Source organism: Stegostoma tigrinum, chromosome 38 (assembly GCF_030684315.1).
Source record: "Stegostoma tigrinum isolate sSteTig4 chromosome 38, sSteTig4.hap1, whole genome shotgun sequence".
NCBI classification, from domain to species: domain Eukaryota; kingdom Metazoa; phylum Chordata; class Chondrichthyes; order Orectolobiformes; family Stegostomatidae; genus Stegostoma; species Stegostoma tigrinum.
This window is the reverse complement of record NC_081391.1, coordinates 17,417,007-17,442,212: the sequence shown is the minus strand read 5'-3', so window position 1 is coordinate 17,442,212 and position 25,206 is coordinate 17,417,007. Positions and strand designations below refer to the sequence as shown.

The window sequence follows — 25,206 nt, the reverse complement described above, 5'->3', positions numbered from 1 at the left end:
GTACCTGAAGTATAGACAGGTTTAAAGAAACGGTAATTTTAGCCGACGTAGTGTTAGCACCCCTGCAATAATTCTGGAGTGTATATGAGCAACGGCATGGTACTGGAGCTGAGTTGACCGGATGGCTGGGTTGCAATACAGAGTGATGCAAACAGCATGGGTTCAATTCGTGCACTAGCTGAGGTTATCATGAAGGAGTGAGAGCAGAGAGACAGCCCCTGAACTGGTGGAGATCACAAGTTCAGTCTGTAACATGTTCCCAGCTGCAAGCTGTTCAGGGAGGATGCAAGCTTCTACAGCATGAGGGGCTATACTGAACTCAATGAATTTCCTGTCAACTAGTATTTCCAAACAGTAGATTCCTGGACTGGAGAGGGAATTGAGCTGAGTGCTGTATCTCATGCAGCAAAGACCCATCCCCAGAAGCCCAACACATAGCCCACCCTGCACCTTAGTGGGAGATGGAGGCCTCCTGCCGCTGAGAATAAGTCACATAACCATTGGCACCCAAAAGGCTTTTATCATTGATAACTGGTTGTTAGTCTGTAGACCAATCAATTCCCTGTTGTCAGCCTGCTGCATCTGTACAAAAGCCCTCAGCTCCAGATCATCTGTAAACCATTCAGGTACTGCTTTTTTGACTGGTTCTTTATGATGCATGCTAAGACTATCAGGTTACTTGCTTTTAAAACATGCAACAATCCTTTGAGGCACTGTGTTTCCCCATTTCAGCACGGAAAAAAGAAATACCAGACAAAGAAAAGGACACAGTCTTTACACAGTCCAAAGGCAATTACACGAGTGGGCAAGTAAAGCTACTTTTTGCCCGTGATAACCGCACCCTACAAAACATACCATCATCATATGACATAATCGGTCAGTCCTTCACAATCACTGGGTCCAAACCTCTGCAAGTCCCTCCATACCAGCACTGTAGGAGATCCTTCAGCTTTGAGGGGGAGGCAATGACCTAGTGGTATTATCGCTAGACTGTTACTCCAGAGACCCAGATAACATTCTGAGAACCTGGGTTCAGATCCCACGATGGCAGATGGTGGAATTTGAATTCAATAAAATATCTGGAATTAAGAATTTAATGATAACCATGAATCCACTGTCAATTGTCAGGGGACAAACCCATCTGGTTCATTAATGTCCTTTACAGAAGGAAACTGCCGTGCTTACCTAGTCTGGCCGACACATGCGTCCAGACCCACAGCAATGTGGTTGACCTGAACTGCCAAGCTGGGCAATTAGGGATGGCATTAAAGCTACCTAGCCAGAGATACCCTCATCCCATTAATACATAAAGGACCACATGGATAGTGCTGGTGTAAGAAAGCAATTTGTTTCTCAAGGACAGTGGGGGATGGATAATGAATTGTCTTGCCTGCAATGCCCAAGTCCCTGGAATGCATATTTTAAAAAGATTTGCAAGCTTGCAGTTCTCCAAGGTTGCAGTGGTCTTTAACTTGCGGCTATCCTCCCATTAATGGCTTAGACAATGATGAGCTGGAACGTATGCACATACTAGGGCATGGGGAGACATTGTGTAAGTGATTGGTTTGGCACCAGGCAAAGCTGAAGGCTAAAACAGATCATTTATTGTACAGAGATAAGTAGAGATGCTTTACCTGCACTTTCTCTGATGCTATTAGATAATGGAGTATATCAATCACTCGCCTGTCTCCATGCAACTATTAATTATGTTAAAATCTAATTGAAATGACAGTGTGTGTGGTCACTCAGTCTCAGTGGAGTAGGATAGTGATGCAGTGACTACTGCCCACATTGTAAAGCGGAACCCATTACACAAATGAGGTGAGAATATGAGAGAGGACAGTCCCATTTTAATCTGAAATTTGGCAGAACTTTGCAAGGCAGAAGGAACCTCTCAAAAGGTGAGTCATAGCTTGGATTTCTCACAAAACCAATCTTTCAGCTCTACTCTCTGTCTCCAAATCCCTTTGCTGCAAAACATCTATCTTTAAAAGATGTAACACTCTCCACCTTTCCCATTCACTAAGGCTTCTTCAACAATACCTTCCAGTACCATGACCACTTCTACCCAGAAGGATAGAAGATACATGGGAGCACCACCACCTACAATTTCTTTCCAAGCCACTCACCCTCCTGACCTAGAACTAGATCACTGTTCTTTCAGTGATGCCTGGTCAAAATCCTTGAATTCCGTCCATAACAGCACTATGGATGTATCTGCAGCAAATGGACTACAACAGTTTGAGATGGTTGCTCACCATTACCTTCTCAAGGGCAGTTAGGGGTGGGCAATAAATGCTGGCCCAGCCAACAATGCTCAGGGCTGATGAACAATTTTAAAAAATATTTCCCATGATCAAGTACCTCCCGGTCCGATAACTCCCTATAGCAGTAACCAGCACCTCCCACATGCACATATGTGCACATAATTGTACAGATGTTTTTTGACCCTTCCATGGGATGTGAGTGTCAGTGGCAAGACTAGCATTTGTAGCCCATCCTTAATTATTCCTTGAAGAGGTTGGAACCTTTCTGTCTCAGAAGAAGAAAACTTTGAATAGGCTTGATAAGGTAGACACAGAGAGAAGATGTCATCACTAGTGGGAAAGATCAGAAGGAAGATTCATCAGTATAAAATATTTCCATTCATAAATTCCATATGAAACCCAGACAGTGATAAGAGTGACATTCACTGGTAGTCCGAGGGCTGTTAGTTGTTAGACCCTCTGTGCTGGAGGGAAAGAGGGCCTCATGGCAGCATCATGACTCTCCATTTCTTCCCCTTCCCTTTTCCAAGATCTCTGTGAGGTTCTTTGTTTAGAAATGGATACATATTTAGCGGGGAGATGTGGAATCAGAATTGCATACGCTGTTAAACATGAATCCTTCATGATCGTTTTGCTGACTCTCTCTGCTGGTACATGTTTGTATGGTGGCCTGAAGTGATTAAAATGTGCAATGCCATTTTCAGTACACTTACAGTCTCATCCTCAGGTAAGTGCTTAATGATGTCCATCTGTTAGTATATCTCCAATTTTCGTTGACTCACCATTGGTGCCTGAGGTTGCCCAGGCCTCAAGCATTAGAGTTAGAATCAGATTTATTGCCACATGAGTAGTGAAAAGTTTACAAGTCACCACTTATGGTCCCATCTTTGGTACAAGGTACCTAGCTACAAATTCTTCAGTACAAGTTCTTAGTGAATTGCGACAGCAACTTTCACCTCCAGCAAATGACTCTGTAATTCCCTCCTTATCCTTCCTGCCTCTCTACCTCCCACTCCAATAATCCTCTGTGTCAAGCAGCATTCACCACTCCACCCAGGTCCTTCATTCAATGGATGCTTTTTGATTCTTTCAATGGAGTGTCATCAGCAAGGCCAGCATATGTAGCCTGTTCCTAGTTGCTCCTTGAAAAGTTGGGGGCCTTTCACTCTCAAAAGGAGAAAGAGAGAAAACTCTACCTAGTTAACCAAGCTCACACAGCCTAGTATCTCCTTACGTGGCTCAGAGCCATACTTTGTTTTATAATGCTCCAGTGAAGTGGCTCCTGATGTTTGATTACATTAATGCGGCTAAATATATATGTGTTGTTGTTCTGGTTGTCATCAGAAACTGGGCCAGGATGGTGAGTTGTTCTGGAAATTTCCATCCACCCTGTGGTCCTTAGTAAGCAATTTGTGTCATATTCTGATGGGGCCAAAATGTGACTGGTTGTGCATGGTAGCTTATTGCATTGCTGCCAGTAGAGGCTGCTAGAGTGCTACAGCCAGCGACATCTTGTGGTTGGTCTAAGTAGGCGCTGTTGAAAGGCAGCTTTCTGTTTCAGACTCAAATCGCCATTTCAGTCGAAGCAGATTGGCTTTTGTGGAAAAGGGGAAGGAGGGCATGAGGGCACAGGTCTATGATTGTTAACCAGCCTGATATACTGATTCAATTAAGGGAGTCAGCGTTTGTGCTGTGAAGATTTTCCTTGTTTTCAGTTCAGTAATTTGAACAGCTGAGGCTTTAATAAGAAAGCGACAAAAGCTTTAGTGTGTTTCAAGAGTCTGGAACAGAAAATGAAGATCTGGCACTGTTTTTTTTTTATATTTTAAAAATGCATTCGAGCTTAGCAGTAACCCAGGCAAGCTCACTGGCTGGCAGCTGCAGCTTCAGAATGGCAGTGAGTGGGGAATCTCATTTGCCTTTTTTAAAAATTTGTTCACGGGATGTGGGCATCACTAGCGAGGCCAGCATTTATTGCCCAGCAGGCAGTTAAAAGTCAATCACATTGGTGTGGGTGTGGAATCATATGTAGGTCAAACAATGTAATGATGGCAGATTTCATTCCCTAAAGAGCATTGCTGAACCGACCAGATGGAGATTTCCCCAACAATTTCATGGTCATCATTAAGTTCTTAATCACAGATTTTTGTTTTATATTTTGAAATCAAACTGTACCAGCTGCCATAGTAGGAGTTAAACCCAGATCTCTAGATTAATAGCCTCGTAATATTACCGCTAGGGCCTTTTCACCCCCATACCCTGAGTTACATTCTTCAGACTTCTCAGTTTCCATTCTCAGCATCATCTTGATGTTCACGTTTATTCAGCAAAGTCCACAAAAGTACAAACCTCCAGAGTGATTCATTCACCTGATCATTATGTTTTTTTCATGAGGTCCTTCTCCAGTGCATCAGTGTTACTGTATCAAAATCCTGAAACTCCGTCCATCCCTCCATGCAATGTGTGGGGTGTCCCTAGGGTTAGAAATCATGATCTTTCATCTGGTCCTGGCCGAACTGTGATATGCCTATTGTCCCAGGACATTTAAAGCAAAAAATTGTCGATGGGATGTGTATGTTTGAGTGGCAAATGCTAGAGTCAACCACATTGCCGTGGGTCTGGAGTCACATATAGACCAGGCTGGGTGAGGACAGCAGATTTTCTTCCCTGACGGACATTAGTGAAATGGATAGATTTTTAGAATGCTTGACTGTGGTTAAATGGTCACCATTGGGCCAGCTTTTTTTTTAAAATGGAATTCACATTTCATCATCTGCTATGGTGGGATTTGAACCCATGCCCTCAGAGCATTAGCCTGGGTTTCTGGATTATTAGCCCAATGACACCAACACTTACCCACCTTGATTATGGTACCTGAAGAAGGTGGCCCACCTTCATCTTCTCAAGGACAAATTAAAAACTAAAGTTCTGTGACTGTCCATCTATCTTCAGTAGCCCACCCAAGTGATTATTCCTTGTGTGTGAACCTATATTGCGGGTAATAGCAAGGCTGCTTGGCCATGGTTTGGAGAAGCATTGCAGTGGAGCTCAGCTCGGTTCTGACTCAGGACTGCATTGGAGAGTGAGAACCCTGACTGCTGACCTGTTTCCCTGTGTACATGTCTTAGTGTTTTAACCAGCTTACTCAATGCAAGGCTACAAACATAACCGAACGTGCCAATTTCACTGAAGGGGTACAGCTCCCTGCCTTCTTGTTTGAAGGTGATACTCCCTGGATCTAACGCACCATGGCCCAGTGTGGATTCTATTACAGCTTATCAAACACCCTACATTATAACAACTTACACACAGATGATGGGTCATGGTAATGTCACTGAATGAGCAATCCAGGAGCCTAGCCGAATGCCCTGGACATAAGGCTTCCAATGCTCTGAGGATGAGGGTTCCAATCTTCCCACCGCAGCTGGTGGAATCTAAGATTCAAGTAATAAATCTGAAATATGAAGCTAGTAACAGTGATCATTAAACTATTGTTTAATGCGATTTGGTTCATTGAACTCCCTTAAGGAGGGAAATCTGCCATCTTTATCTGGCCTGGACCAGATGTGATCACAACAATGTGGTTGACTCTTAGCTGCCCTTCGAAATTATCCAAACAAACCACACCATTTAATTAGTGATGGGTTACAAATTCTGGCCTTACTAGTGGCACCGTATTCCACAATAGAATTTTAAAGATGCTGCCACCCCTGCTAAGTTTTCTCAGAGATAGAAGGAGCTGCAGATACTCGAGAATCTGAGATAACAAGGTGTAGAGCTGGATGAACACAGCAGACCAACCAGCATCAGATGCTGTTTGGCCTGGTGTGTTCATCCATCTCTACACCTTGTTACCCAAGTTTTCTCTATTGGTAAATGGAATTCCAGGCACTTGTATGATGCTACCTTCTTCCTTGCTTCCTGCATGTAGATATGAGGCAAAATGCATTCTCACACTCACTTCCTCAGCCTGTTTTTTGTCCAGAACAGGCTGTAAACCTGAAGCCAGAGGTTCTCGTTTCGAGGGAGCCAGCCTAACTTGGCTGGCCAGGAGTCACTGCTGCATTTATCACAGGCATGCTTTTGAGGGATTTGTCAGTTGACAATCAATCTGAGATTTTGTTTTAATTGGGAAGGGAATCGAGAGTTTTGGGGAAAAGGCAGGAAAGTGAATTTGAGGATCATCAGAATAGTGGAGCAGACTCAATAGGCTGAATGATCTATTTCTTCTCCTACATCTTATGGTTTTAATCTGTTGTGATGCTGCTTTTGATTGTGTCTGTATCCTATGAAAGGATAAAGATTGGCCAGGAAAATAGCTTCATGAGGTCGGTGGAAACACTATAGAAATGCAAACTCTTTCTCCAGGCAATGCCAGCTTTCCCTCTGAAAAGAAAGTATTTTAAATAGCAGTCTGTAGTCAGAGAAAAGAGAAAGATGGTGTAATCTTGGTATAAGTAGTCTAATCTGCAATTCACTGTTTGCCACCCACTTCATCTCTGAGGTTTTGATCTTTTTGGCAATATTTTCACCTCAGCTAAAAAGAGAGTCGAGGACTATTTGAATCCTTCGTGCCAACAACAAGTCAAAAATCCCACAGTGATGTATTCTGGGATACTTGGCTGCCTCACTAAAGTTGTTCTCTTTCCCCCAGGAGAAAGCTGATCTGGGTGAGATAAACTTCTCCTTGTGCTATCTGCCGACGGCAGGCAGACTCACAATCACCATTATCAAAGCTACCAATCTAAAGGCGATGGATTTAACCGGATTTTCAGGTAATTTCACACCGCACACAGATGGCAGACAAATGGTCCCCATTTTCCACGAATCTGCATTGGTTTTTGCATCTTTTTCCTTCCCCAATGACATCTGCCCTTGGCTGCCCCATCGTTCTAGACTCCCCCACTTTCAGTATCCACCCTGTCAGTTCATCACAGGATCTTCTGAGTTTCATTGAGGCCACCTCTCTTTCTCCAAAACTCAGTGAGTGCAGGCCCAACCTGTTCAACCTTTCCTTCACCCTAGGAACCAGACTAGTGAACCCTAATGAATTCCTTCCAGCACCTCATTAGAAAGGCTCATGGAATTATATCACAACAGGATTGGAGTGATGAAGTAGTGAAGCTTTGCTTCAATTGTGCAAAATCGTGCTTAGCTACTGGGGCACCTGTGTGAATTAATGGTCTCCTTACCCGAGAAAGGATATTATTTTTGTCAAAGAGTGGGTACAGTTGTTCCTCGGGTGGCAGACTATCCGATGGAGAGAGCTTGTGTCTGTATTCTCTAGAGTTTTGAAAGATAAGAGTTAATCTCATTAAAACCTGCAACATGCTTAAAGAGCTCGGACCAGTAGGTCCAAGTGAAGATGTTTCCTTTGTTTGGGAAGTCGAGAATTAGTAGGACAATTTCAAACTAAAGGGAATCCAATTTATATTAAGATGAGAATTTGTTTTCACTCAGAGGGTTGTGAACCTGGAATTCTGTACCCTAGAGGGCTCTGGAAACTCTTTACCTTTGGAGATTTCTAAACCCTAATGATGCAGAGGGCTTTGGGGATAGTGTGAGACAAAAGGCATTAAAGTGGATGATCAGCCCATGGTCCTAATCAATGGCAGAGCTAACTCAACAGGCTGAATAACCTACTTCTTCATCTATGCCGCTATAATCTAGGTGTTGGTCTCGTCAATGTCATGTACAGTTGTAGGAATGATGTGGAGGTACAGGTGTTGGACTGGGCTGGACAAAGTCACAAGTAACCAGGTTATAGCCCCACAGGTTTATTTGAAATTGCATGCTTTTGGAGCGTAGTCCCTTTGTCAGGTTACGAAGGGGCAACACTCCAAAAACTTGTGATTTCAAATAAGCCAGTCGGTCTATAACCTGGTGCCATGACCTCTGACACTTGTATGAAGACTTCCCTACTAAGTATATTCCATACCCACTTGCAACACTCCATTAGCCTTCCTAATTACTTGCAGAGCCTAGATGCTAGCATTTTGTGACTCATAAACAATGACATGCACTTGCCTGTTGCCACAGCATTTTGCAACCTTGTACCATTTAAATAATAATCCGATTTCCTAATGTTGTTGCCAAACTGATGCTGCCAGTTCTCCTGGTACCTCAACCAAAGTGACCCTGTGTGAGCTTAGACCAGGTGTATTAGTTGATCCTTGCAGGCCAAAGCCCTGACCCCTGCATATAGTCCCAATCGAGCAAATGGATTATCTAAGAAATGAAGAAAAACCTCTCTTATAAAATAGCTATAGATGCTGCTTAGAGTTCTCAATTAAGTTGATACATACTTGTTGGCCAAGGGTATTAAGGGAAATGAATGAAAGGGCAGGTCAACGGAGCTGAAGTCCAGATTGACTTTGGTTCAAATTAATTTGAAAAAGACTAAAGGGGCTGAATGTCCTGCTCCTATAGTTTCCATTCAGGGAGAGACACTTCACTTTCTCAATTTCACCTTCCCAATCTGAAGATTCTGAGGCTAATTATTAACAATGTCGATTTATCAATGCAGGCAAGGAGTAGCGTGTGGAATTGCAGGATGAGCCCCATATTAGGACGTTTGAGGGCATCAGAAATTGGCAGAATTTTTTGGGGGGTTTGGATGCTGTGTGGTGTAGGGGTGAATACCCGGCAGAATGCCAAGCAATGCTGGTCTCTGGCTTGACTGTCATCCAACCCACCATCCCTCCCTCTCTGTTTGCAGATCCCTATGTGAAGGCTTCACTGATCTGCGAGGGGAGACGCCTGAAGAAGCGGAAGACATCGATAAAAAAGAACACATTGAACCCAATATACAATGAAGCCCTGGTGTTTGACATACCCAATGAGAACATGGACCACGTCAATGTCATCATTGCCGTCATGGACTACGACTGGTGAGAAACTCTTCAAACAAATCAGGGATGGGGGAGGGAGGGGCCCGTGTGAGGAATCAGTGATATCATCTAGCTGTCTGTGCATTTGTATGTGCACACATTACAGTGTATTCTCAAGGTGAGCTGCTTGGCTTGGTTGGCTGAATGGCTGGCATGCAGTGCAGTGTGACTCCAACAGTGTGGGGTCAATTCCCGTACCAGCTGATGTTCCCATGAAGGACTCTCTTTCTCAGGCCAGGTTAACCGTCGCCACCTGTCTCTCTAATGAGAGAGCTGGATTATGGCATCTTCATCATTTATCACACACGTCCAGCAGATCTTTTTAGTTTGTACACAATGTTCTGGTACCTGTATAATATGAGTATAATGTCTGACTGATACAGTCATGATACTCAGGAACAAATGCCAAGGAACTGGAGGGGATTACAGTACATTCCAGGACAATGCTGAGATTCCAAGGGTTAAATTACGAAGGGAGATTATGCAGGCGAGGTCGGTTTGCATGCGAAGCATTGGACAAGGCACTCAAATAAAAGCTGTTCTTGTTAGCTGGTCATGCAAGGAATGGGAGGCACAGATTCAAGGCTTTGGGCAAGACATAAAGGGGCTAACTTAAGTGGAAAAGGCCTGGAACACGGTGCTCACAAGAGAGTTGGAAGGTGAGACCATCAGTGATTTCAAAATGAAATAAAGTGGACAATAAGTCTTGTAGGGCAGAGGCAATAAGACTACATTGATCAACGGCATGCCAAGCATGGGCTCAGTCAATCAAAAGGCCTCATTTTCTGCCATGTCTCTATTTTCAATGTAAAGTAAGTCAATCAGAGAATGAGTCAGTATTCAGGGTGTGAGCCTTCAGAGTTTCAACCATCTCCAGAGATGATTGTCTATGTGAGACTCCCAGCTAGCAATGGCGCTGGTTGTGGAATCTTAAGTACATGGTGCTAAGACCAACCCATGCCATTGGTGCCATTCCTCACGGGGAATTGGCCCCTTAGGTGTCAACCTGCTATTTTCCCCAGGCAGCCCTAATTTAGCTGCTGTGTGCATTTCCAACATTTTCTGCCCTCCATTTACAAGTTGCTTCCTGTTATTGCCTTGTATTCAGGGAGAGTGAGAAAGGACATTAGTAGGGGTAAGGCAAACAGTGCCCATCCAACCAAGGAGGCAACACCCTAGTAAGAGTTTCAATGGGATTGTGATGACCAGAAACCCGCTGCTTACATAAATACTGTGACTACAAAAGCAGCTCAGAATGTGGTACATTCCATAATGATCGCCTAAACTCCCCATCACCGTTAAGCCAGAAGTTAAAAGGTTAGTCCCTGACATATCTGGACGAGGAAACCTCCAACAACACCAAGAGAAACTTGACACTGTTCAAGGCAACAAGAGCCCCATTTGCTGGCGCCTCATTCATCACCTTAAACATTAATTCCCTCCAACACTGGCACACACAGTGCAAAATGCACAACAGGAATTTGCAAAGCCTCGTGCAAAGTCTCCCCAATCTGAAACGTATACCACTCAGAAGGACAAGGGCTTCAGATACATGGGAACACCACCACCTACAATTCCCTTCCAAAACCACACACCGTCCTGAATTGAAAATGTGACTATCACATCAGCCAACAAGTGTGGGCAGAAAAGATTAATCTGCAGGGTGTGGGACTTCAGAATCCCTAAATCCCCAGGGCTTATTCGCCAAGTGGGCCTGTTCCTTCATTGTCGCTGGGTCGGAATCCCACAATGTCTTCCACAGCAGTGGTACAAGAACGCTGCTCACTACCACCTTCTCAAAGACAATCCCATTACACCAGCTGGCAGAACAAAATTTATTTAATAAATCTGAAATATAAAGCTAGTTTTAGTTATGGTAACCACATCAACTATCACCAATGGTTGTAATAACCCATTGTGTTCACTAATGTCCTTTCACAAGGGAATCTGCTTACCCAGTCAGGGCCACGCATGACCCCAGATACACAGCATTGAGGTTAACCTTTAACTGTTGTTGGAACTAGCAATTCAAGGGCTATTCAGAATGGGCAACAGATACTGGCCTTGCCAGTGACAGCAATATCCCATGAAAACATAAAGACAACTTGCTGACATATTTTTAATATAGTGAGGGGGATGTCTAATTGAAATTATGGAGCAGAACAATTTACTTACAATGGGCAATTGTGATTTTCACAAAGAAGATGATGTACAGTGAAGACGATTTTCTGAAAGGTATTTGGATGAATTTCTGGAACAAAATGTTTAGACCTGAATAGGGAACAGCCATTACTCAAATTAGCCTTGCATAGTGAGCCAGAACTAGTTAACAGTCTGGGCATAAGGAAACATCTTAGAAATAGTGACCAAAATAAAGTTCGATATTGGGTTTTGATGGAAGATGACAAACCAGGACTTCACATTTAACATGAGGCACATTTCAAAGGGGCAAGGAATAAATTGATTGCAGCAAGCTAATATGTTAGTAAGTAGATCTATAGATTTACAATGAGAAATATTCAAAGAGCTTTTTGGATACAGCACAAAGCAGTATTTAGCTCTGCCAGGCAAATCTTTCACTGGCGCAGCAAGGCAAGCCAGGTCATCAAGTGAAGTAACAGACGGTATCAAATGAAAGGCTGTACACAAGCACAACGAGTGGGAGATTGCCAACAGATTGAGACAGCAACAAAAAAAATGCAAAGAAATCCAAAAAAGAAAAATGATAAAAGTTTAAAAACTATATGGAAACAAATAGCGAAATTCTATGAAATAAGATTGAGAGACAAAGAATGGTAAACATGATTGCAGGCCCAGGAGATATTATAATGAACAATAATAAAACAGTAGACTCATTGACAAAAGAGCATGATGTATCCATTTTACAATACAGATGAGAGATAACTAACGCTGGTATAAGGGAATCAAAAAGTAAGTGGAGGGGAGAAATTCTTTGAATGTAATGGAGGCACAAAAATGGAGAAAATAATAGGACTTAAGTCAGACAGTTGTCTGGTATAGTGATTGTAACAAGGTCAGCCACATGGACTTCACAGAATATGAGTTCCCTGACCTGGGCTGTTAACCTGCTCCAATCAGGGAGCCCTGCCTGACAGATATAAACAGGAGTGTTAGGGGTTCTCTTCACTCTGAATGGGAACTAGATCAGTGTCAAGGACCCTCCACATGTAAATAAGGGTGACTTGGTGATGGGGTACTGGTCTCTGTGGGGCTACTTCATCTCGGACAAGCTCTGGGCACTCGACCTCAATATACTGGTCTTGGACGGAATGCAGAGCAAACCAACAGGACTAATATTAGAGTTTCAGGGGTTAATTAATGAGGACAAGTTGCTTAAACTTGGCCTTTACTACCAAGACTTCAGTAAGTCGGGTGCAAAAGGATACAAGAAGATTTGGACAGACTAGGTACAAGGATCTTATTACCCTGAAATCTGGACCTATGGGTGTGCAATCTTAACATTAGACAATGCCAGTTGAGCAGTGAAATCAGGAAGCACTTACTTTACACACAGATGGTTAAGGGAATGTGAAACCTTCTTCTTGAAGAAGCTCGGCAGTCAATAAAAATCTTCAAGACTGAAATCAGTACATTTTTGTTAAGTAAAGGGATGGAGTGATATGATCAATGGTGGCGTATGGTCTCGTCATGATTTAATGGAATGGTGGAATAGGCTCAAGAAATAAGTCTTGTTCCCAGTTTTTGGAAGAAGGTGTGGTCTGTGTGTTGGTAATACAAATCCTGAGCATTGCTGAAATGTTAGATGTGTTACCAGAGCTTTTCATCTTGTACTCATCAGGACAAAAATATAATGCCAAATTTCAAACGATCACAACAGTCGATAAAAGCATCCAAGATTATGGGCGAAGTACTTGAAAACAGGATTAGAATAGGTAGATTCTGTTCTTTACTCTCCATCTTCGGTCCGCCTCCCCCTCTCTCCCTATTTATTCCAGTTCCCTCCCCCCATCCCCCTCTCTGATGAAGGGTCTAGGCCCGAAACGTCAGCTTTTGTGCTCCTGAGATGCTGCTTGGCCTGCTGTGTTCATCCAGCCTCACATTTTATTATCTTAGAATAGGTAGATACCTGGTGATTGGCATAGATGCAATCAGCTGAAGGGCCTTATTCTATGCTGTAAAATCTTGATAATTCAACTACAGGAAAAGATGTACACAAGTTCACCTTGACTGGCTGATGCGTTGACTAGGAGAAAGCATTGAACTTTAAAGCTTTACATTTTCATAAAAAATTGGCCAATTCATGCAGTCTTACATTCATCCTGATCAAAAGCTTCGTCAACATCTCTCTGTTTCTGTGAATGTGTAGGCTGGCGGTTTAGGAGCTTAGAAGGACCAAGGGAATTAGAATTAGAATTAGGTTTTATTGTCACATGTGCTCAAATACAGGGATACATGAGTACAGAAAAAGTGTACCAAGTCGCCATTTCTGGCACCATCTCAGGTACAAAGATACTTAGGGGCAAAATCTTAGGTATAAATTTTAAAACATGAAAGTATAAAGTTCAAAGATCAACATTACAGTCCTTATAAAGCTAAATTCAAAGTTACAAAAGGTACAAAATCTTTGGTATAAATTAGAAAAATAAACAAATAAAGGTAAAAGCTCAGCATTGCAGTCTGCCTAAAGCAGGAATCAATGCTGGGCTTCCTCAAGGCCGGGGGCCCTTCAAGTCCATGCTGATGCTACGTCGCTGATGCCATCTGAGGATTGATGGTAAGTCGAGAGGGAAGAAAAGTAGACAAAGGGAGAAGTACACAGATAGAGGAAACAGAAGGAAACAAACAGACAGTGTGGACAAGCTGTGGCTCAGGACTCTTCTCCACCAAGTTAAGTGTGAAGTTCAGAGGAGTACTGACTGAGTTCTGATGTTACAAGAGGGAAGAAGACTGATTACAATAAATAATGAGAATGGGTGAGACAGTGGGACAGACAAACAAAGATGACAGGCCTTTGAACTCTGAGTTATGGCTATTAAAACCCTTGGGGTCAGCCACAGGGTGGGACGTATTCAGATTCTGTGTCCATACACTTCCAGTCATCTGGCTGGCCACATTCTTCTTTGTTCTTTTTATTTGTTTTGTTTTCTCATTTTTCTTTTGTATCACAGTTCGCCTTTTCTTCTTTCTTGCGGCTCTGGTGGAGGAAGGCAGTTGTGATAGTCTGCTGTGCAGCAGCAGGATGGTGGACGTGGATGTCTGTTCCTCGCGACCATAGTGATCGAAGGTTTCATCATCTGTGAGCCTGGTCTGTTCCTCCTGGTGGCAGTGCACCAGTTTCAGCAGTGGCTTGGGTTCATTCCCCTTGGCTGCGGCAGCGATCTGGTGGCTTTGAGCAGTGACTGAAGTGGTGACAGCATCAGTAGCGGCAACTTGGTGATGTCAGATTTGTCAGGAAAGACCTCCCCTTGACAAAGCCATGTTGATGCCGCAGCCCTATTTTACCATGCACTTCTCGGAATTCCAAGTCTCATCTTTAATAATGCACATGAAAATCTTATTAACGATTGAAGTCAGGCTAACCGGACTATAATTTCCCATCTTCTGCCTCCCTCCCTTCTTAAACAGGTGTGTTACATTAGCTATTTTCTAGTCTTCTGGGACCGTCCCTAGCTCCAGTGATTCCTGAAAGAACACCACCAATGTGTCTCAATTCTGCTTAGCCATCTCCTTCAGAAGCCAGGGATGTAGTCCAGCCTGTCCAGGTGATTTATCGACCTGCAGAACTTTCAGCTTCCCCAGCATCTTCTCCCAAGTGATGGCTACTACACTCACCTCTGCCCCCTGACTCTCTTGTAGTTTTGGTATGCTACCGGTGTCTTCCACTGCCTTCCATTGTGAAGACTGATTCAAAATACCTATTCTTTGTTTCTCATTACTGCCTATGCAGCTTGTTTTTTCCAGTGGTCCAATGTCCACTCTTGCCGCTGTCTTACCCTTTATGTATCTTAAAAATCTCTTGCCGTCTTCCTTTATAGTTTATGTCATATTTCATCTTCTTCCCCCCTATTGCTTTTTTAATTGTCCTTTGTTGGCTTTCAAAGTCTTCCCAGCCCTCTGGCTTCCCACTAGCCTCTACCACATTATTTGCTTTCTCTTTTGCTTTTAGTTATTTTAAATCAACCTGTTCAGACACATTTTGACTTGTCTGGGGCAGGCAGGCCTTGAACCTGGACCTTCTGGCCAGAGGTAGGGACGGTAGCACTTTTATGCTGTCCCCTCACCTTAAGTTCCCTTATCAAGTCTGCCTGACCACACCTCACCAAATCCACAAATTGCCAATTCCCTGGTGGCCTAAACTACAAACTGCTCTCAGAAACCATATCAGAGGCATTCCACAAAGTCCTTTTCTTGGATCCACTACCAACCTGATCTTCACGATCCATCTGTATGTTGAACTCCTCCATGATTATTGTAAAAGTGCCCTTCTCACTTGCCTTTTCTACCTCCTGATTTATTTTCTGCCCCATGTCTGACTACGGCTAGAAGGGCTGTATACAAGTCCCTTTTTTCTGTGCAGTTCCTCAACGCTATCCACATAGATTCTACGCTTTCTGATCCAATATCGCTTCAAGCTATCAATTTAATTTAATTTCTTACTAACAAGGCAACTCCACCCTCTTTGCCCATCTGCCTGTCCTTTTGATAGGACGCATATCCTCTTATATTCAGTTCCCGTCCCTGTCCCCAATCCCCTTGCAGACATACCTCCATGATACCCACAACACTGTATCCATTGGTTTCAATCTGTGCTATAAGTTCATTTACCTTGTTCTGTATACAGTATGTATTCATAGTGTCATAGAGTCATACTGCACGGAAGCAGACCCTTCAGTCCAGCCGGTCCATGCCAACCATAATCCCAAAACTAAACTAGTCCCACCGGCCTACATTTGGCCCATAATCCCTCCAAACATTTCTTATTCATGTATTTATCTAAATATGTTTTAAACATGATAACTTCACCCACAGCTACCACTTCCTCTAGAAGTTAATTGCATGCACAAGCCATGTCTGTGTTAAAAAAAAAGCCCCTCATGTCTTTTTTTAAATATTTCTCCTCTCATCTTAAAAATATGACCCCTAGTCTTGAACTTCCCACTGTAGGGAAAAAGAACCCTTGTTATTTACCTTACCTATACCCATCATGATTTTATAAGCCTCTATACGGCCACCTCTCAGTAGCCTATGCTCGAGTGAAAAAAGTTCCAGCCTCTCCTTATAACTCAAATCCTCCATTTGAACTATTCATGTGTTGACCACACCGTTGTCATAGTTGTTTGCTTACTTTCTGTGCTTGAAGTTAGATTTCTGACCAATGCCGTATAATGTCTATCCTGTAACTTTTTCTGGAAACTTTAATAACCTCTCCTGAACCTCCCCTACTTTAACTAGTTTAAAGTCCCTGTGACCTTAATTTTTGCCATTAGTTTCTCTACCTTTTTCCAAATGTTTCGTGAATGAAGATAAATTTGTTCCATTATTAAGGAACGTTTGTGGGTCCTTGGTACAATACGCATTCTGTCCCTTCTTTTTATTTGCTGGTAACAATCAATCCCATTGCTCACCTGCAATCCTGCCTTCTCTTTTACCTTTGATTTTATAATATTCTATGCAACTGAACTGCTCTCTGATGAAGGGTCTAGGCCTGAGCTTTTGTGCTCCTGAGATGCTGCTTGGCCTGCTGTGTTCATCCAGCTTCACACTTTATTATCTTGGATTCTCCAGCATCTGCAGTTCCCATTATCTCTCAATCCCCCACTATTTAGTTTAAAGTCCTATCTACAGCCCTAGCCATGCGATTCACCAAGACTCTGGCCCCAGCATGATTCAAGTGAAACCCATCCCTTCCAAACAGCTCCTTCCTTCCCCAGTTCTGGTGCCAGTTGTCCATGACTTTGAACCCGTTTCTCCCACACCAACCTTTGAGCCACATGTTTACGTTTTTAATGTTGTTGACCCTGTGCCAGTTAGGTCATGGCTCAGGTAGTAATCTGGAGTTTTTTATTAGTCCCTTGCTTCTTATGTTTCCTCAGCTTAAACTCTTTCTTCTTTTTACCTATATGAATAATGAGAACTTGATCTTTCCCTTCCCACTTTAAGTTCTTCTGCAGCCCAGGTGAGAGATCCCGAACCTGGACACCAAGCAGGCAACATAGCCTTTGGGACTCTCGATCCTGGGTACAGAGAACAGTGTCTATTCCACTGTCTATACTGTTCCCGATTACAACAATGTTTCTCTTAAATGGCCCCCCTCTACCATGGTACCATGGTCAGTTTGCTCATCCTTCCTACAGCACCCACTCTCATCCACATGCAGAGCAAAAATCTCCAACCTGTTAGACAAGCTCAAGGGCTGAGGCTCCTTCAGCACAATCTACTGAATTCCTGCACCTGCCTCACTGGTATCTCCACCCTCTTGTCCCTGACCACTGACCAAATTCGAGGTCATTAATCCAAATGGTGTAACTGCCTCCTGGAACATGGTGTAGGTAACTCTCCCCCTCACTGTTGTCTCATGGTGTTCAAAGCTCTGGCTCATCAACTTATTTTTACATCAAAAATATACTTCATTCATAAAAATATCTACAAACATAGTTGCTAAAGCAGTTCTGTTCAGTACAGTCTTTGCATATTAGAACAAACAAATATTTGAGCTTGACTCTGCCAACACTTCCAAAATACCTAAGGTATTTTTTTTACATTGATATATCTGAGGTACCAGGACGGTCCAATAACTGAATGGACCCCCATTGTGCTTTGGCAGAAAGACTTCAGATGGTGGTATTTCCCCAATGTGCTGGGGCAGCAGCTGCCCCAAGCTTTAGTGCCTCCCTCAGCACACAGTCCTGGATCTTGGAATGTGCCAGTCTGCAACACTCAGTCGACATCAACTCCTTGTACTGGAAGAGCAACAAGCTTCAGGCAGACCAAAGAGCATCTTTCACCGAGTTGATGGTCCTCCAGACTCAGTCGATGTTTGTCTCGGTGTGCGTTCTGTGGAATAGACCGTAGAGCACACAGGCACACACATACGCACATGCACGCTTACTCACTCAGGCTCACACACCTGAGTTACACACTCACTCAAGCATGTGGGCACTCAGGCACATACACACAGAGATAATATAGATACACACAACCACACACACACATACAAACACACCTGCCCACACATGTATCCCACACACACTCAGATCAACAAAGAATGAGAAATACATTGTTAGGCAAACAATAGGAAAGAGAAGACTTTTGTTTGGAGTGTGAATTTCGTAACAGTACGTAGACAAAAGAATTCAACTCCTGTATTCAAACACTTGCAGATTCCTTAAAGATTAAATGTTGTACTTACTCACGACAAACACCTGACATTACAAAGGACACTTTTCTTTATAATGATGTGTGCATTAACATCTCTGCACATACCTCCTTTCAATATCTCCCAACATTGCTGTGGCCTTGCTTTTAAATTCAGCTAAAAGGGCTGTTACATCAGTTCTTCTGTAACCTTCATTCTTGGTTTTACTGAAGGTTTTATTAGCTTGGCACACTGAAGATTCAAAGAGGCTCCAGTGCTCTATAGTACAACCTCAGGCTACTTCTTGCTGAAATTATATGGATGGATTTCCTGGAAGATTCAAACATCACAATGCTACTGCAGCCACAGGCTCACTGTTTTATTGCCATCCAATACATCTCGAGAGGAGCTACCCACAAAATGAAGTATTTCACAGAATGGTAGAGGTTCCTGGTCTGAATCTCAGTAGGGAGGGGGCAGGGAGACAGAATGCCATGAAGCATTTTAACCAGAATTATGGGAATCTATCAGCAGGACTTATTCACTGCCCTCGGGGGCCATGTGGGTTAATCACAGTTGAAGCTCTCCAGCACTTCAGGTCACATTACTTAACAACAGTCGTAATTCTGACTGCTCCTGACAAGCATTTAAATTAAAACAAGTGCAGTAATCAGGAAAAAATGATAGGACTGTGTTAGACAGTAGAATATCTCCTCGCAATTGTTTTAACTTATGGGACACCTTCTCCATAAAAGCTCACTTCATTTCCATATAAAAATGGAAACCAGGAGTAGGAGTAGGCCATTTGGCCCCTCAAGCTGGCTGTGCCATTTGATATCGTTCTGGTGAACTGACTGTGGCATCGAGTGCACTTTCCTGCCTACCCTCTATATCCAATGCAGCTTTAAAAATATTTGATGGCTGTCCCTCAATTGCTGTCTGGAGAACAGAATTCCACATGCTCGTGACTCTTTAAGAGGAAGAGGTAGGAGTCTCCTTATTGTGAAAATGTATCCCCTAGAAGCATCCTGTCAGTATCCACCTTGTCAAGTAGCCTCAAGATCTGATATTTGAATAAGATTCTCTCTCATTATTCTAAGTACCAACTCAACTTTTCTTCCTAACACCTTCAGCCCACAAAACCATCAGATGAATCTTTCCTGAACTGCTTCCATTGCAGTTTTATCCACTATTTAGATTAGATTCCCTACAGTGTGGAGACAGACCCTTTGGCCCAACAAGTCCACACCGCCCCTTGGAGCATCCCACCCAGACCCATTCCCCACAACCCTGAACACTACGGGCAATTTAGCATGGCCAATCCACCTAGCCTGCACATCTTTGGACTGTGGGAGGAAGCTGCAGCACCCAGAGGAAACGCACGCAGACACGGGGAGAATGTGAAAACTCCGCACAGACAGATGCCCGAGGCTGGAATTGAACCTGGGTCCCAGTCACTGTGAGGCTGCCGTGCTAACCACTGAGCCACCGTGCCATCACTCTTAAGCAAAGAAATGAAAACTGTAACAGAACTCCAGATGTGGTCTAACCAATATCTTGTAAAGCTGCAGTGAAGTATCTTTTTTTAAATTCCAATCCATTTGGAGTAAATATCAATATTCTGTTTGTCTAATCGCTTGCTGTACCTGTGTACTAACGTTTTGTGATTTACGTACAAAGACATCAAGATCCCACTGAGTTCTTTAGTCTCTCTCCATTAAAATAAAATGCTGCTTTTCTATTCTTCCTGACAAAGTGGACAAGTTCATATTTTTCCATATTTAAATCCATCTGTCAAATTTTTGCCCACTCAATTAACTTATTTATAGTATATCCCTTTGCAGACTCCTTATGTTGTCTTCACAACTTATTCTCATACCTATTTTTGTGTCATCAGCAAATTTAACAACATAAGGTGCCTTCATCGAAGTGTATGTTACTAATTGTAACTAGTTGTGGTCCCAGTATTAATCAAAACTGAAAAAGCTGCAGAAGCTGTAAATCAGAAACAAAAACAGAAGTTGCTGGAAAAGCTCAGCAGGTCTGGCAGCATCTGTGAAGAGAAATTACAGTTAACGTTTCAGGTCCAGTGACCCTTCCCCAGAAGGAAGGGTCACCTGCTGAGCTTTTCCAGCAACTTCTATTTTTGTCCCAGTATTAATCCTTGTGACACCACTTGTTACACCTCGCTAGTTCAAAAATGACCTGTTTATTCTTAGTGTCAGCTGCCTGCTGGCTAACCAATCCTGTATCCATGTGAATATGTTGTTTCCTACGCCATGAGCTCTTCTTTTGTCGTGTTAATGTTTGGTGAATGTTGTAATCTGTGATGTAATCCCTCGTTGAATGTTTTTAGGAAATCCAAACACACCACATCTACAGGTTCCCGCTTTATCCATGTTGCTTTTTACTTCCTTGAAAAACTCCAATATATCAGTCAAGCATGATGCCCCTTTCACAAAACTGGTTGAAATAAGAGATTGAATTAACTCTCCAAGTGCCTTAATAATAGACTGCAGCATTTTCCCTCATGCAGACGTCAGGTTAACCGGCCTGTAGTTTCCTACAGTCTTGCTCCCTTCATGCTTGAATCCATTAACCATTTTACAATTTGATATGGAACTTGCAGAGCCGAGGGAACTTTGGAAAATTACAACCGGTGTATTTACTGTCTCAGCAGTGGTTACTTCTAAGACTCTGTGGTAAAGTCCAGGAGGTTCCTAAGACTAGTCAGCCTTTAGTTCAAATAAGGTTCACAGTACTCTTTCCCAGGCGTCTGCAGCAAGTTCCACCCTTTCGTGCCTTGATTTACAAGTATTTTCAGGATTTTATTTATGTCTTCAACAGTGAACACATTAACAGAAAAACTGCTCAGAATTCTTCTGTTTGCTTACTTACCCAGTGTTGGACTGAGACAGTTCAGAAAAGGTTCATTAAGTTGATTGCCAGCATGGAAGGATTTGCTTATGAGGAGAGGTTGAGTAGTTTGGGCTCGCACTCATTGGAGTTTAGAAGAACAAAAGGCAATCTTACTGAATGTATGAGATTCTTAAGGGGCTTCACAGGGTCATTGCAGAGAGATTGTATCCCCTTGTGGAAGAGTTTGTGACCAGAGGGCATCGTCTCAGAGTAAGGGGTCATCCTTAGGACAGAGATAGAGAGAACTGTTTTCTCTCTGAGAGTGGTGAATCTGTGGCATTTTTTACCATAAAGAACATGTTGACGTTGTGTGTTTAAGTATCTTCAAAGCTGAGACTGATGGACATGTTATCCATAAGGGAATCAAGGGTCATGGGACAGGGCAGGGAACTATAGTCAAGAGCTATCAGACCAACCATAACCTCATTGAGTGTGGAACAGGCTGGATGGACTGAACGGCCTGCTATGTTCCCATGTCTTACGGCATAAATGGTTATTTAGCTCATTACCAGTTACGGGAGTTTGCTGTGGGAAAATTGGCTGCTGTTTTTCTACATTATGTAATGTGACCCCCCCCATCTAAAAACGCCTCATCAATTTTAAAGCATGTGGAAGTGCTTTAGAAATACCAGCTGGCACCCCACTCAAAAGGAAGAAAGCCTCCTTCCTCACAGTTGCCTGGCATTACTGTCAGGAATCAGCCCTGTTCATTGAAATTGCCCAAAAATGTAGGCACTGTATTTGACCCGGTAACTGAAGTTGGTACCTGGCCAGTCAATTTAAACACAAGCATCCTGTGAATTTTATTGTTGGATAAATTTGATTGACAGCCCTTTCTGAGGTTGAGCAAGTGGAAATTTGATTTGTTCCGGTTGGTCTTTGAGAAGTAACTCTCAGCTTCTATTGTACAAACTGAGGGATCGGCCATCCATGTGAGATGGATAGGTCACAGCAATCCCCATGGACATCCGTCAATAAAACACCTTGTAGATACATATCCAGTCTCCTTTGCCTCTTTCTGTTGCAGATAAGCAGGTCTTGACCTTAACTTTCACTGAAGGGATAACTGCTGTAAATCTATCGTCTGCTGTTGCTTCGTTTCCATTTATTATTTGCATTGGAATGTGTTTGGCAGCTTTAAGCCTGAACCAAAGTCTAGTGAAATGGGGATTCTGCTGCCATTCTCTGTCAGCAAATATTATATCAAAGCAAGCTTGCAAACAGTAAACTGAATTTAGAGTTAACAAAGGGTTGTGCTTAATCCTTGAGATCATTATAGATCACCTGGATATCAGGCAGGCAAAAGCTCTGGACACAGACAGCAAGGGCATACCTAAAGGGATGCCTGAGACATTGGACACAAGAAGACCAAAATAAACACACACACACATGCACACTGTACCCCGCACTCCCCACACACACCACACATCTTTTCAAAAAGCACAGGAGTGTTAGAAGCTGTGTTACATCCTGGAATATTCTGCTAAGGTGCATCTGTGTCCCAGTTACAGACTGAAAGTGCAAATGTAGTGATGTAACAAAGACATGGGTCAGCTGGAATTTAGTTGCTGTAAGTTTGAGGGAGATGCTAATGTAGTAATAATGCCATTGATGAGTATTGCCAATGCTCTGGGATATGGGTTCAAGTCCCACTATAGTGGCTAGTGAAATTTACATTCAATTAATAATTCTAGTTTTAAAATCTAGTTTCAGTAATGGCAACCACATCATTGATTGTTCTAAAAAACCCATTCTATTCACTAATACCTTCCAGGGAAAGAAATCTGCCAACAGTAGAACAACAGCAGTGTGCTTGACTGTTATCTGCTGTCTAAATGGTCCTAGCAAGCCCCTCAGTGCCGGGTTAATTAGGGAAGGACATCACATTCTGACTTTGATCTTACAAAAAATACATTTTTTACAAATGTTCAGGAAACTTTGCGTATTAGAAGATAGGAGGGAGTGTTCCAGTTTCATGTGCAAGGGGAGAGTCAGCTCTTCACCTGATGGGTAGAAGCACCTTCCAATGTTAGGACCTCTTCCTTCACAATGTTTGAAAAAGCTGTGAATCACACATGCGCCCGACTGCCCATTCCTACCTTCCTGGACTTTGTAGGTTTGGGATTGAAAGCTCTTAACAAGCTCGATTGTCCCTAAATTATTAATTTACTGCAATGGGCTGGCTGCCAGCTTTGGTGCTCACTCATCAACTTGTATTACGGGGCCAGAGCTCAGAGGTGGTGAGTTCACCACCCTCCCTGCATTACGTGACTCCCTCCCCACTGAAAACCACACCCGTCAGCAGGGGCCAAGTAATTCCCAGCCCATAGTCATGCTAGTAACTGAGGAAACGGGCTGACAGAGAACAAAGGTAGAAGTCAAAGGTAGACGTTGCAGTCAAAAGTTAGACTGTTGTGGTGTAGTAGTACACGCCCCACCTCTAGGCTGGAAAGCCCAAGTTCAAGTCCCACCAGCTACAAAGGTATATTGTGACATGTCTGACCAGTTCATTGAAAACATCTCCTGTCGAAAGCCTCTAAGAATTCAAGATGTGGAGGTGCTGGTGTTGAACTGTGGTGGACAAAGTCAGAAGTATATGACACCATGTCATAGTCCAACAGGATTATTTGGAATCATACAAGCTTTCGGAGCACACCTGACAAAGGGACTGTGCTCCGAAAGCTTGTGTGATTCCAAATAATCCTGTTGGACTATAACCTGGTGTCGTGTGACTTCTTTCTAAGATTTCACAGTTGGAAGGACAGCTGCTGTTCCTTAGGTTGTGTTGACTTTCACCAGTACCCTACAGCAAGGTGGGGAATTAAAATGACAAGTGATCGGAAACTTGGGATCATTTATTTGTTGATTCACATGAAAGAAAAAAGCACTAGCCTAATGGTGAGGGTGACTTTGTAATCATTCCCACATGTCATAAAACCCATCTAGTTCACCAATGCCATACAAGGGAAGGAAATCTGCCTTCTTTACCCAATCTGGTCCGAATGGAGTCATAGTTGTACATGCCATTTTGCCAGCATTTGGCCGGTATCTCTCTAAAGCCCTCCTGCTCATATACCCATCCAGATGCCCTTTAACTGTTGTTACTGTACCAGCCTCCACTACTCCCTCTGGCAGCTCGTTCTATACACACACCACCCTCTGTGGGTAAAAGTTCCCCCTGAGGTCCCTTTTAAATCTTTCCCTTCTTAAACCTATGCCCTATAGTTTTGGACTGGCCTAGCCTGGGGAAGGAGACCTTGGCTATTCACCCTTTCCAGGCCCCTCATGATTTTTTAAAGCTATATCGGGTTACCCCTCAGTCTCTGATGCTCCAGGGAAAATAGCCCCAGCTTATTCAGCCTCTCCCTACAGCTCAAGCCCTCCTACCCCGGCAACATCTTTGTAAATCTTTTCTGAGCCCTTTCAAGTTTAACAGCATCTTTCCTGTAGCAGGGAGACCAGAATTTAACTTGTGACTCTGGATCCATAGGAATGAGATTGGCTTCTAGGGATGGAGGGAAAATGCTGGCTTAGATACTGATGCCCACCTGATACTGATGAATGAACTTAAAAAAAACTGAGAATGAGAAAAATGGAGTGGGGGTGGTGAGCAATTAGGGATATAGAATAATCCACTTACCTAGCCAGTGACACCCACATCCTGTGAGCAAATACAGTTTCCAAAAAACATTTACTGACTGAACAGATTTAAGTTTTGAGGAACCATAGTGATTTGCTTTTGTCCCTGTGTTACACAGACAATTGATGTATCCAATCCTGGAATGAGATAGTG

General features: G+C 43.1%; 1 protein-coding gene across 5 annotated transcripts in view; it reads left to right on the top strand.

Moving 5' to 3' along the window:
- syt3 (synaptotagmin III) overlaps positions 1-25,206 on the top strand; it is a 120,208-nt gene that overhangs the window by 85,987 nt on the left and 9,015 nt on the right. For 4 of the 5 annotated variants that reach the window (XM_059640454.1, XM_048520989.2, XM_048520990.2 and 1 more), the window contains exons 5-6: positions 6,922-7,042; positions 8,986-9,157. In XM_059640454.1, the coding sequence (XP_059496437.1) occupies positions 6,922-7,042; positions 8,986-9,157 (293 nt within the window). The remainder of the gene's footprint in view (positions 1-6,921; positions 7,043-8,985; positions 9,158-25,206) is intronic. The other variant, XM_048520991.2, reaches the window with a different exon arrangement.